At 43.1% G+C, this 14,340-nt stretch overlaps 1 protein-coding gene across 7 annotated transcripts in view; it reads right to left on the bottom strand.

Moving 5' to 3' along the window:
• Arhgap26 (Rho GTPase activating protein 26) overlaps positions 1 to 14,340 on the bottom strand; it is a 388,578-nt gene that overhangs the window by 142,743 nt on the left and 231,495 nt on the right. For all 7 annotated transcript variants that reach the window (XM_029471859.1, XM_029471862.1, XM_021150728.2 and 4 more), the window contains exons 13-14: positions 13,253 to 13,318; positions 9,863 to 9,937 (exon numbers count right to left, since the gene is read on the bottom strand). In XM_029471859.1, the coding sequence (XP_029327719.1) occupies positions 9,863 to 9,937; positions 13,253 to 13,318 (141 nt within the window). The remainder of the gene's footprint in view (positions 1 to 9,862; positions 9,938 to 13,252; positions 13,319 to 14,340) is intronic.

Here is a 14,340-nt window from a genome sequence, read left to right as displayed (position 1 = left end):
AACTTTGTCTCTGTAACTCCTTCCCTGGGTGTTTTGTTCCCAATTCTAAGAAGGTGCACAGTGTCCACACTTTGGTCTTCATTCTTCTTGAGTTTCATACACTGCACCATTCTTGACTTCATGTCCTCTTGTAAAGAAAATTTTAGCTGTACCCTTGTTACTACTGATAGACACGGACATAAACTCGATGTTTCTTTGCAGAGCTTCCTTGCAGAAATAATTCCTGAAAGTGGACTTTCTGTATCAAAAATCTGTGAGGTTTAAGTATCTGAAAATACTACTAAAGCTGCTCTCAGAGGTTTAAGGCTGTGTGAGTAATTCTCACACCCTTGAAACAGCATGCACTCTGACTATGATCTTTACCAGTCAAAGAGGTTTGTTGGTTTGCTTGTTGTGTAGGTTATGTCAATGCTTTAATTCTCATTTTTGACAGGGAGAACAAATGCAGAGCCCTCTTCTGCAATGTAAGTGTTGAGTGACTATCCCTGAGGCACACTTAACTCCTCTGCACCTGTACAGCCCCACACTTTCTGAACGGTGTAAACATTCAAGGAGCTCCCACCACGAGCCAGGTGCTCCCACACCTCAGAACTCTGGATAGGATACTCTGTCACTCCGCCCTCTTCCACCACAGGCACCCCTGGCAACAGCTGCCCATAGCATCGCACTTCTGAAATCCAGCCACATTGTTACAAGTACGGTAGTTTAATCCTTTTATTATGGAGTCGTATTCAGAGTTCTGGGTGTGCCATAATTTGTTTATCCATTCTCTGGATGATGGACATCTGGGAGCTTTCCAATTGTAGCTGCTATGACTAAAGCTACTACAAACATTTGCACAGAGGCTTTCTACGGGCTACATTTTTATCTCTTTGGTAAATGCTGTATCCACAAGCAGGTTAGGTCAAAAGCTACAAAAACAGACCAATAATGAGAATGTTTTCCTTTAGATGAAATGGTCAATTGCCTTCCAAAAATGTCAGGGCCATTTGCATTCCCACCAACAGAATGTAAGAGCAAGGGCCACCTCATGCCTCTCATCACAGGACAGGTCAGTCAGTCACTTCAACTTTAGCTGTCCTACAAGTCACTGTCCTTTCACACACACAATGGTGTGAGCCATCTTCACATGTGGTATTTTTTTTCTTTGTTTATTTGCTTTAATCAACCATTCTTCTCAATATTTTTTGTCTATTTTAAAAACTGGGATATTGTCTTAAGAATCAAGAGTTTTAAAGTAAGTATAGCTACAAATCACTGATGATAAATACATTTGTATAAATAGTTTCTTCAGATCTGTAACTTACCTTTGCTTTTTGAAAAAAAATTTTTTTTTCCTCTACAGTACCATGGATTGACTTTCAGCCCTCATGCATGTCAGGCAAATGTATACCACTGAGTTACAGCTCCTGTCTTTCTTGTATTTTTTTAATCTTAAAACAAAGTCATACCAAGTAGCCCAAGCTAGCCTTGAATTTGTCATTTTCCTCCTTCAGCCTTCCAAATAGCTGGGGTTTAGAGGCTGTACCAGTAGGTCCACCATGAGAAATACCTTTTTTATACAGAAAATTTTATTTAAATGCAGCTCAACTTAACACAGTCTCCTAATAGTTCTTTCGTGTGCTCTAGTTAAGAAAGCTCTTTAAAAACAAGGTCACAGAGGCACTTCTGTGCTTGCCATTCAGAGGGTCTACAGTGTCTGCTCTTAGGATACATTTCAAGATACTTTTCACATAGGGAGTCAGAAGAGAGCCCATTTCATTCTTCCTCATATGGATGCTAAATTGTATCACAGTACTTGCTTAAAAGACTCCATTCTCCATTCAGTTATTCAGACTCCTTCATCCAAGATCCAAGTATATACTCATTCTGTTTCTGGGATCTTGTGTCTGTTGCACTGATAGACATATCTGCCCTTCCAAAATACCACCCAGCCTTACGCTAGACGTGCCTCCTGTTTTGTTGGCTATAAACTGTAAAGTATCAACTCTTCCTGAGCTTGTCATGGTCTCCATCTCCATAACAACTTAGAGGAAAACAGTTGCTACCTGTATAACACCCTCCTTGTGTATCAGACTTCATTTACCCCACAGGTCATTCCCCTGAGGCTAGATTTAATATTTGCCAACTTGAGAAGCAAAGTTGGTTACTCTCTTTTCTGACTATAAAAGTCACAAAACTTACAAAACTTAGCAATTTCCTATATGTCACGTCTAAGAATCCAAAACACCCACAACCACCTGTGTTTTGGGACCGGAAATCTCTGACTGTCTGGGGTTCTTACTGGTTATTGCAGTGCCCTTATAGGCAGGGTGGTGACAGGTGCCAGAGCAGGGGGAGGGGGAGGGAAGCCTCCATCTATGATCTCCCTTCTCTGGGAACTCAGGATCATGGCACACCACCCTCTGCCTGGCTCTCAGTTCCCTACTTTCCTTGGATACAGTCTTCGGTCTGGGTTGTTTCCACTCGTTATGGTTTAAGCTCCAGGTCCCAGAAGGCATCATGAAGAATCGCCTGGTCCTTGTGGTACTCTTCATAAAGAAGTCCTTGATTGCTTTTATATATGACAATGTGTGAAAGTGTGTGGGAAATGAGGACGCAGAGGAAAGGAATGCAGATCTTCAAGGTTCCAGAGGGACAAGGTAGGCTAATTCATGGCTGGAGACAGGAGGGGAAGAATAGTGCCTGTGATCTGGTGATTTAAAGCAGTGCCCTTTACCACCTCCTTTGTGCTCACTGTAATTCTAACTTAGAGGGACCTGGACAGCATGGGAGGAGAAAACCGGCAATGCTGAACTTGCATTTCTTTGCTATCATAGTTAAACATTAATAAAGACACGCAGAAGAAAGGGACATGAGGCTTCAACAGCACAGCAAAGAAGCCTTTTAGTTAATGTTGCCAGAGCTGGGGCTCAGAGAAGGCCCAGAGAACGCCTTTGAGAACACCACGTGGTAGGTGCCGGCTCCAGCATAGCATGCCATCCTAGGAGGGAAGTCAGGCCCCACTCCTTCCCTGCACAGCTGCAAGGGAGGCTGCTTTCCACAGGCCTATCACAGCCCTGAGAAGAGAACCTAGACACTGAGGTAGGGCTGGGCAGCAGTGATGCAAGAACAATTTTATAGCATGAGGAATGAATTCCGAAGGGGAAAGTCAGCAGATGTGGTAGTGATTCCTCTAATCCCAACATTCCAGACGTGGAGGCCAAGGGATCAGGGCTTCAAGGTCATCTTTAGCTTGGCAAACTATATACCCATAATGTTTGCCTGCCTCTCTCTCTCTCTCTCTGTGTGTGTGTGTGTGTGTGTGTGTGTGTGTGTGTATGTGTATGTGTATGTGTGTACAAATGCATGTGTCTGATATCAACCTAGCTACATGAGAGACCCAAAAACAAAACAGAACAAACACAAAAAAAGAGGCAGGAGGTAGTCTTCAAAGAATCAGCAAAGAAACAAGAAAAGAACCGCAGGCTTTGGGTTCACAGTTACATACTCCAGTTCTTCCAAGATCTTAAGCAGAGTGGGGCCAGGAGGAATTATTCAGGACTACAGAGCCATACAAGATACAAGATTTATGACTGACTAGGATTTGGCTGGCATGGCGTACAACAGCCCTTCAATGCCACAGAAGAGAGCAACTCTGAAACAGGATTGGGGAAGTGATGCAGACCAAGGAGAATCTATTCAGAGTGAAGTCAGCAGCAAAGAGACTTACGCTCCCCGTGGAAGCCCATGCAAGACTGTCGGTATAGAATACAGAGAGCCAAGCACTGAAAGTATTTATTCTGTAATGTAAAAAGAATTCGTTAAAGAAAAGGTGGGCACCATGAAATGAGCTGCCGGAGTGAGAGGCTGAATGAGATAGAAAAGGCGACGGCTGGCAGTGCAAACGGAAGCCCAGTGCGCCATTAGAGACACTGAAGATTCAAACTATGCTGCTCATGACAAGGATACAACAGGAGTTAGCCAAAGTCTAGGTGAGTGGCATGGACTCCGGGGGCAAGCCTGATAACTTTCTGAGGGCACCAAGAATAAGAGGAACAGAAAAAACCCAAGGAAAGGACTCATGTCAGGTTTACAGAACAACAAAGTGAAACAGGATTTGTTCTTTAGAAAATCCACCTCTAAAAGCTCCCTCAAGGACCCAGTCACTGCTAAAAGTGTTCACAGGTGATTTTTAAAGTAGTTGAGAGTGGGAAGGTTTCTCCTGCTGCAGGTATCAGTCAACAGTATACATTTCTGAGGAAAAGGAGAGTTTACACTTTGTGTGAATATAATCCAAAGGACTTTAAACATGGTTTACATTCACTCATAAATTTACTCATTTCTTTTGGGAAGAGTGTGTGTGTGTGTGTGTGTGTGTGTGCACGCATGTGTGTGCACGCATGTGTTGTTGAACATGTATAGAGTTCAGAAGACAACTTGTGGGAGCTGATCCTTTCTTCCCACCATGCATGCTCAGGGGATCAATTCCAGGTCACCAGACTTGGCAGTGAATCCCTTTACTTGCTGAGCTGTGATGCCAGGCCACAGATGGGCTTTAAGAAAGGCAAAATGTTTTTATCATCTTGGAATGAGGAGAGAGTCTCTTAACATATAATTCTCATCAAGAATAAGGAATGAGAGATTGGCTTTATACAAATTTAAAATGGGACAAAAAGAAAAAGGGAAACCAAAAGCTTAGGACGTGAAAACTTAGATGGAAACAGTGATAATACAGCTTCCAAGTGTAAAACTTACATCAAACAATTAAAACAGAAAAATAATGCTAAGAATAAAATCAGGCAAAAAAAAAAAAAAAAAAAGAAAGAAAGAAAAGAAAAGACCCTACTTCTATCAGCAACAATGGACATCCAAAATATCCAAAATATCCAAAATATCCAACTTAATCCAAAACCAAAGAATGCAAGGCTAACTAAGAGGGAAATACATCTTCCACATGTACCATTCACATAAAAACAAGTACCACAGAGCACGGCTGTTTCCGCTTGCTGACAGTGAGCGTGGCAACAGTGGGTGGGGAGGCTGAAGGCGGACACAGAGCCTAACCCAGCAACTCAATACTGTAAGTCAAACTGCAAGGACGTGGGACCTACGAGCATTTCTTAGCATGTGCAGGCTCTGACTCAGCAACGTTCATGAATCTTCTCATCTCATGCTCCCGCTTCTATGTGGGCCAGGCTATTAGATGGAGCAGGAGACGGGAGAACGAACCATTGAAACCATTTGTCTACAGTGAAAAGAATCAGCAGTGTGTCTACTTCCAAAGCACACGCAGTCCTCTACTCCTTTGCCTCTCAGGACTCCCATCTGAACTACACGAGGGCAGGAGGCTGATTCAGGGGCACTAGTGCATCTACAAGGAATATACCTGCAAGAACAATGCCACAGGAGGACTTACCATGGGAAAAGATGCTGCAGTGTTATGTGAATAGAGCCTGTTAGAAAGCCTAGAGCATGCATGCCCTGTGTTGTAGCCATATTACACAGTGCTTATTCACTTACTACATGCTAGTATATATGGTTTAAGGGGGCTATGATTCGAAGGTTTCATATACAATAAAGCAGTCAATAAAGGCTGTCTTTGCTCTAAGGGACTCTTATTTTCTTCTTTATGATTTTTGTGTTTTTGTGAAATTTCACCAATGATTACTCATAATTTTTAAACAAAGAAGGGAAATTACTTAAAATAATTAGAAGGGGATAGAGGTCAGCAAGATGACTCAGTGTATTGTACTTGCCTCTCAGCCTGACAACCTGAGTTCCTACCTGGACAAACAGAACAGAAGAAAACGCAAACCCACATGTTGTTCCCTTCCCTCCCTATACACATACATATACCTGGGACCTACATGTGTGCACATGCACATACACACAGACACACACAGACACAATGTAGCTTCATTTAAAAAATATACAGACATGGAAAGAAGAGAAACAGACATGTAAGGAGTAAGAATGTAGCTGGGGTGTGTGTAAGGGGAGAATGTGAGAATGTTTGTATATGTGGTGTTTGGAAAAAAAATTTGCAAACATTTATCTTCACTTAATAGTATGGGGAGCCGGGATAGTTGTTCTATTCTGTTTCAGAAAGTCTGAAAGTCTTTCCGAGTCTTTTTCACTACTCAAAGACTATTAGCCTCTGTTGCTAGGAAGTAAACAGGGTGGTTCCTGGCAGGACACCAGCATGGAGAGCAAGGGACCCTGCAGAGGCTATGAGGAATTCTAATAAGTTTTCTTAAGGAACTCTGATCAGTAAAACAAATATATTCTCAACACATTGGCTCTCATCCCCCATCCCTCCTACAGTCTGCAGTGAAGCAAGAATACAAGAAATGAACGAGTGATTGAAGTTAGTGTGTCTGAGTTTAATCCCATGCCATGTTTGCACACAATAGCAGAGCACACAAATCCAGTTAGGAGCGCACTGGAACAAGTGAAAGCAATGTTGAATCTGCATGTAGCTCGGTACAAAAAGGGTGAGAACAGATGGGAGTGAGTATGCGCTTCACTCTGCGCCCTGGAGGGTTTGTGGTCTACAGCAGATTATATTCTATACCATTGGCTAGGCCAGACCAGCAGTGGTACCAAGAATTGACAAGGATGCTATAATAACATACTCAGAAGAGGGAGGGGAGGCAGACCTAGTGCACTGGCCTGACAACTGCAAGAGTACTAGATTCGCTTGACTGATAGAGAGACTCACAGGTCGAATTCTTGGCATTAGGTTCGACCTTACACTGTAGTCAGCTCTACCCCAGAGGATCATTTATATTCCAGTCTATCTGGAATGCCCTCCTGGCAGAGGAGCTGGCCTTGTGACTGTCAGCCGCTAGTTGTTACTCTTTCATGACATTCTTCAGATAGTCATGACCACTTTCCCCTCTATCTAGGGTGACTAAGGAAGAGAGCAAGTGCAGTTCCTTCTTGGGAGGCTACAGTTATTAGAACCGCTGCCTTTCAGAACATCTCCTTTGTCCAAAGTGGATTGACTTAGACACTTAGTCATTCCTGCCTTTCTTTTCAATAGCTTCACATTGTCATCTTTGAATTCTATTTGAAGCTTCATCTTGGTGCTCTCTCTATACAAAATACTGGCTACTAAGCCACAGCTCTTTGGTCTAGCCCTAGATGAGGTTTTCTCTGCCTCACCTTTTGCCATCTCCCAGGACCCACCCATGACCACATGCATGTGCCACATTCTGTTACTCTGCTCCCCTAATGCTTGAATCTAATCTTGCTACTGCTGTGCTGGGCACACTTCCTTAGCACAACATCCATTACTTTGGGAAAGTATTCCTCCCTTTTCTCATCAATAATCCTGCTCCATCCATAAACTTAGCCCCACTCCCAGGCCCAGTCATAGGCACGAGCTCCAGGCCATACGCATCCATCTGTTGAGGATAATGTGATTGGCTCCAAATTGAAAAGTTTATCATGTGACTGGCCCACACTGGCCAATCAAAGTCCTCCCTGTGGCCTACTGCCAAAACTGTCACCCAAAAGACACTCTTCTGAGTGATGCAAGCTCCAAAGACTGCAGAGACTGGATCTATCTGGGACACTCCCAGAGAGAACAAAGCCAAAGCTGAGGACAGCAAAGGACACAGATGATGAGAAACTAGAAGGAAGCAGGGAAGGGAAAGGGCTCAGAGTAAGGATGGCAGAGTCTCTAGACCCTGCATGCAGCTGTTTCTTAGGATGAACCAGCCACATAAGCAAGTGCCTTTTACTGTGTGAACGAGTCTAAATCCTATTCCTGACTCTCTCTACCACTTAGAACTTTTAAGACTGCATTATTTCCCTTGTGAAGAAAAAAAGGCTCCTAAGCTTTTTAGCACAGTGCTTGGGTTTCTCAGCAGAAGAGGTCACCTTAGCCTCTCAGAAGTAACTGTCCTCTTCCAGCCTCAAGCTGCTCTCTCAGATATTAAAGAAAAGGCCCACAGCATCAACAGCCTCTGCCTTTAACCTGCAGCCTGCCTCTGCCCATGCTACTGCTCATACTTGCTCAATCTGACTTCTTATTTCTCCTTCGCTATTCCAGCCCCAGATTCAGGTCATATTAAGTGCTAACAACACATTAGGATAACAGCTTTAAGGTGCATGCATATCTCACCCCTACCAGGATTCTGCAGAATGGCGAGAGAGTTCTTTCTAAAATTTAATATCACTATCATCTAGCAATCCATTCCAGATCCTAAGCAGAAATGAAAGACTGAAGGCTAATATCTGCTAAGTTCTTACTTCTTTCTTATGTTAAAATTTCTCAAAATTAAGTCACATTAACATGTGCCCCAACAAAAGACCCTTGGGTACTTATTCTATGAGAATAAAAATATGCTCACATAAAAATTCTCTCTAAATATCTAGAGCCTGAAAATGGAAATAACACAAAATCCTGTAGCTGGTGAATGGCTAAACTGTGGTATGCCCATACAATAGAATACTTCTTAGCAGTTAAAAAGAAATTAATGAGCAATGATACATACAAGTTAATCAAATCTAGAAATAATTAAGTGCACTAAAAAAAGATAGTCAACACTCAAATCTTACACAATCTATTATTCCATTTATATAACAAATGATTTCAAAGTGACAAAATTAAAAGAAAAAAAAGAATAAACTCCTGGTCACCAGGGTTAGGGATTGTGTATGAGGAGGTAAGGCAGGGAGTAGACATAAAAAGGAACCCAAGGCCATTATGAGAGTTGAAACTCTCTCATTTGGGCTGTATCAATACCAGTATCTTCTTGTGGTACTGAAACACACCCTGGTAAGAAGCAATAATTGGAGGAATCTGAGTAAAGGGTACAAAAGATCCATCCACATTGTTTCTTACAATGCACTTGTCTCTCACAATTATTTCAAAAATTTAAAAATAATAAAACTGCATCCCGCACTGGAACTGAGGAGCGGGAAGTGAGTGTAGATTGAGCCTCCCGTGCACCGTGCTTCCCAACAGCGGCTCTGAGTGTAACTCATGACACCAAGGAGTCCTGACTGCAGAGTGAGTAGCACATTCTGGCCCATATAAAGGAATAGACTTCTGCACATACAAAAGCTATTTTCAGAAACTGGAGTGACAAAGAAGTGACAAACACAGGAGAAAGGCCCTCGCCTGAAGCGCCACGTTAGAGCAGGACTGAGAGTTAATCTTCCCAAGTACCAGGCTACGGCTCTTGTGGACATGGACAACAGCCACTGATCTATGAAACCTGATCTGTTTGCCATTTAGATCCCTGTGACTCACTGAAGCTGGCTGCATGGCTAAAAATACAGGATAGCTGCAGCCTAGGCAACTTTGGCTCATGGATTTTGATTTAAACACTGCACATTTGGAGGCAGTGGCTTTCTATTTATACATCAGCCGGGGGGCAGAGGAGGCTCTCCTGATCCAGAAGCAAGAGGGATCTTGAGTTTGATCTGCATATATACATTTTATCTGAAGGTTACACGAGACTCTCGGTATCAGGAATGTGAGACCCTGAGGCCCTCACAGGCTAGAAAGACGCCCTTTTGGGGGCATGAGGTATGTCCTACTGAATACCTGCCTCAGAAGAGGACAGAGTCATGAGCTACTAACAACAGAGCAGGGCGTGGCTGTGATTTGAATGGGCAAGCTGCCCTTGGACTGGAGTGCTGAGTCTGAAGACTGTGAGATGCTTGGTCCCGCCATTTCATTTCAATCTTACAAAGGCCCACTCCGAGCTTCTCCTGTTCCTGCCTATAGCCACAACTAGCTAGCAGGGCAGGTTGCTGGGCATTCCCATACCTTAATCCCTAACCCAGAGACCACCTAGAAACCAGGAAGTCGCAGAGGAAGCTACCCAAGGGACATGCCTGACAAAGCCACTGCTGAACTCACCCATCAGGACGCTCAGCAACTTCTGCACCCTGGAGTTGACCCCCACGATTCGGTAGAGCCCCTGCTCATTGATCCCTGGGAAGAGGAAAGAGGATGGTTTAATTAGATGAGCATCGAGAACACGAGCAGGCCCACCAGGCCAAATGCTCTTCTGTTTTTCCTTCATTTTCTCTCTCCTCTGAAAAGCTGCTGTAATTAAAGTTCCCTGCCACTCATCTCAGCTCTTAGCAAACGAGTGGGATTTGGCACTGCTGCCCAGGGATTCACAGATGTGCCCCACACTCCAGCCCTTGCCTTAGCCGGGTCGCTGGCAGGAAAGAAACTTCCCTCCTCTCTTGCCAAAAGCAGCAGATGAAGATTTTTAAAGATGCAAAATACATTATTTTAAAGATGTAGTATTTAACCAATTCTTACATTCAAAAATCCAAAGTGGCTTGACTTAAAAAAAAAATCAATCATAGGAGAAGATAAATCACTTTCCATCTATTTTTACACACCGAATAAAAAATACTGAAGGGTAAGGACGTTTTCCATCTTAGGGAATGTTTGTTAAGATTGAGAAATCAGAAAATCCATCACAGTTAGAGCAAAGGTGTTTACTGTGAACTACTTACACAAAGACAGAAGTCAAACTACAGAACTTCCATTTACTGAAAAGCGTGGATTAGAGCGTCACTGTGCCTCTTACAAAAGGAGGCAATCCAGATGCATGTATGTGATGTGTGAATGTATGTGATCTATGCCTGTTCACACATGTGGGCCAACATGTGTGTACATGCATGTGGTGGCTAGAGGACAACCTCTCTTCGTCAGAATGCCATCTACCTCCTTTGACACGGGGTCTCTCCTTGGTCTAGGGTTCATCAATATGGTTTCACTGGATGGCCAGTGAGCCCACAGATCATGTTTCTGCTTCTCCAGTACTGAGATCACGAGTGTGTGTCACCATGCCCAGCGTTTGGACTTGGGTTTAGGAGACCAAACCCAAGACCTCATGCTCAACTCCAACAAGGAACAATTTAGACCAAGTGATTGAAAATGGTTTTCTTCATGTTGGTCCAAGTCCATTGCATCTCATACCTCTTAGGAACTGCTAAGCTTCCTCTCCAAGTCCCCTGTAGACTTTTTTTTTTTTTTTTTTTTTTTTTTGGTTTTTCAAGACAGGGTTTCTCTGTATAGCCCTGGCTGTCCTGGAACTCACTTTGTAGACCAGGCTGGCCTCGAACTCAGAAATCNCCTGGAACTCACTTTGTAGACCAGGCTGGCCTCGAACTCAGAAATCTGCCTGCCTCTGCCTCCCAAGTGCTGGGATTAAAGGCATGTGCCACCACCACCCAGCTCCCTATGAACTTCTTATTGTGAGAGTTAGTTCCTATCACTTCTCTGAGCACCTTCCAGTTCTTAGGTGTACATCATATTCAGACTTTTTATGGCCTACGGGTTTACAAGCTACTGGTTTAAGGTGAACATAGACCCTGAGAAGAGTTTTAGGTGACTAGCTTTCCCTCTTGGTTTGGGCTGCGAAAATGGACTAACACACAGCCCACCTTAAGCAAGTATACTGGCTTGTCCAAATGTGCTCTGGCTTTGCCTGTGCTAACTATTCTCTGTGTTCTCTTCTCCTTTCCTTTTAAGTCCTTTCGAGACAGTGCCTTAATCTGTAGCCCAGGCTGGCCTTTAACTCTCAGCTCTCTAATCTCAGCCTCCTGAACAGCAGGGTTGCAGACTCATACACTGATTTTTATCCTTTTCTTTTAAGAAAAACAAACCTAAACTCTTTAAAATTACTCTTTACAAACTTAGGCATCACAGCTAAGGCAAACAGAAAATCAAAAGAAGAAAGTAAAAGAGAGCAGAAGCCACTACTGTCACACTGAGACCTGTGCAGAGGTGGTCCTCTTAGGGACACACAGAATGGGCTCAGGCAGGATAGCTATTTGTTCTTAAACTGTATTTTTCACTTAATGCATATAAAGAAAAAATAAAAACCTTTCTACTTTTAGTGATTCACAAGATTTTATTGCACAAGTGAATCACGCTTGAGTTGGCCAAAGGTTGAGGCATTTGATTGGTTCCTGGTTTTGCATTTTAACCACATCACTGTGTAAACATTCTTTTGGCTCAACACAACCAACACTCTTGTATTCCACAATCAACTTCCAATTATGTCTACTAGGCCCTTTCTGGGTATATTTTATGTCCAGTTGTTGAGAACCTGTCTTCATTTTTTGATGAAGGAAATCAAGGAAACAACACTAAACAAACAGACACATATACAAACCTGCTTCTATACAATAAAGTATCTCCTTTGGAAGAAGCCTTATAGGATACATAGGCACAGGAACTCAAGATGTTCTATTACCCCCAACCAGCCTCTGTGTGTGTGTGTGTGTGTGTGTGTGTGTGTGTGGTTGTGTGTGTGTACCCCTTTCCCTTTCTGTTTTACCACTAGTAGGTTATAATTCTGCTTTAAAAGTCAGAATTTCTTTCAAACAAATAAAAAGTACAAGTAGTTAGATCACTGGAGAATAAATAGATTCATTCCCTTGGTTTTGATCAATCTCAGTGGAGAGATAGTAGCTTTTCTCAAAGCCACAACAGATCCAGGGCACTTAGAACCCTACAATGCCAGCAATAAAGATTCTGGTTTGTGATAGTAACCCAGCCTCCCCTATCTCGTGGCCTGCTCCAATAGATGTGGGAAACCTCAGTGTGGAGGAGGCAGCTAACCCCTTCCTTCTCTGTCCTTGATGGTTCTCAGGTCCAGGTCTGCAGAGCAGAGATCTTTACTGGGGTTCACAGACTCTAAGATGATCCCTGGAGAGATCTCCAGGGTCTATAAACTAGATGGGAAAAGAGCCTTTATTTTCACTGTTACTAACATTGTTGTGTTTCTTTCCCTCCTTAAACCACAGTGGTATTAGCAATACCTGCAGCATGGTCAAAAATCACAGATATTTTCATAACTCCTTACACTGTTACAGGATAATTACAATGTTGTGCTTCCCAGACTACACCTGCTATGAGAGCTACCACTATCAGCTGTGAATGAAGTTGTTAACACAGAAGCGTATCTAACCACTCTGCTGTGGCTATATTTTCAATTATTCTAATAATAACTGGGTTTCAAGAACTGGTTTCCATAAACCTAGGAATTCTATCAGTATACATGTAAGACATTCTTGTGATCAACCAGAGACATGGGTGACATGAAACGGGTGGAGAACCCCTGCTTCAGACCAACATGACCTGAAGAAACACGGACAGTGGCACCAGGGGACTTAATGAGTTACTTAAAATCAGAAGCAGCAGGTAGCAGGGCCTCTGCCTCACAGACGCATGACCTTCCATGAGAACAATGCCATCTGTCTGTCTGGTAGGCTACTTTACCTCTGGTCTCCACCGCATGGATGCATTTCCTTATTATGCTGAAGCCGATACTGTCCAATTGTGCGGCTGAAAGAACAAGAAAAGTGTGGTCAGGCCACGCGTGTGCAAATCAGCACGCTGAAAGCAAACTACATGGTGTGGTCACAGCATACATGTGTGCAAAATACAGATGATTTAGAGATAGTGATACTGACAAAAAGCCTACCCTAGGCCAGATACATGCTAAGTGTTCTGCATGTGTTATCTTCATTCTTACAGTAACTTTGGCACTAAGTTTCTAACAAGAAATGGCAGTACAGAGTATCAGACTCCTTCAGTTGGAGTCACAGGAATAACTGCTTGTAGTCAGCTACATAAAGCAAATGTAAAGTGCTTTGAAAACAATGGATAAGTGCTTTACCTAGATTATGTCTTGTAATGCCAGCAAATTCTCTTGAATGATAGTATTATTAGCCCCACATCACAGATGAAAAAACTGAGGCTTGGATAAGCTACATATGAGCAAAGTTGCCAAGTTAAGAGGTAGAGACTTGCTCCAGGGGCCAGTTCACCAAACTGCTTTAACTATAACTTTGAATTAAAAAAATAATTCTGTTCTGGTGATTAGAAAAAGCAGAAAATGAGGGGGAAATGAAGGAAAGAAAAGTTACCCAGCTTTGAACATTGAAACAGCTGAGAACAAAGCGACCTAAGTCAGACCCAGAAGCAGGAGAGCCTCTCTCCATAGCACATCAGTGGGGTCAATGGGTTCTCCATCTGTTCCAGTACCTTCCACTGCCACTCGGGAAATGAGATAACCCACAGGAACAATTTTTTCCAGGGGTAAACAAGTTTCTAAGTAGCAATAAAGAGGCCAGACATCCATAAAACTCCACCCCAAGCTTTAGTTATCCACTGATAGGAGACTCGTAGCTTGCAGAGGTGAGTCAGGTCGAGCACCTGAGACATTCTGCAGATACCAGTTATTGTCTCTTTTCCTTACAGCCATCTGGGTGGGGTCAGAGCTTTCCTGCAGTGGTTTTGTTTTGCATCAGATTGACTAAGGACACTGGGCATCCTTTCGCAGGCAGGGAATGATTCTCCATCTT

The sequence above is a fragment of the Mus caroli genome, chromosome 18, assembly GCF_900094665.2.
Source record: "Mus caroli chromosome 18, CAROLI_EIJ_v1.1, whole genome shotgun sequence".
Lineage (NCBI taxonomy): Eukaryota > Metazoa > Chordata > Mammalia > Rodentia > Muridae > Mus > Mus caroli.
This window is presented reverse-complemented; position numbering and strand designations above follow the sequence as displayed.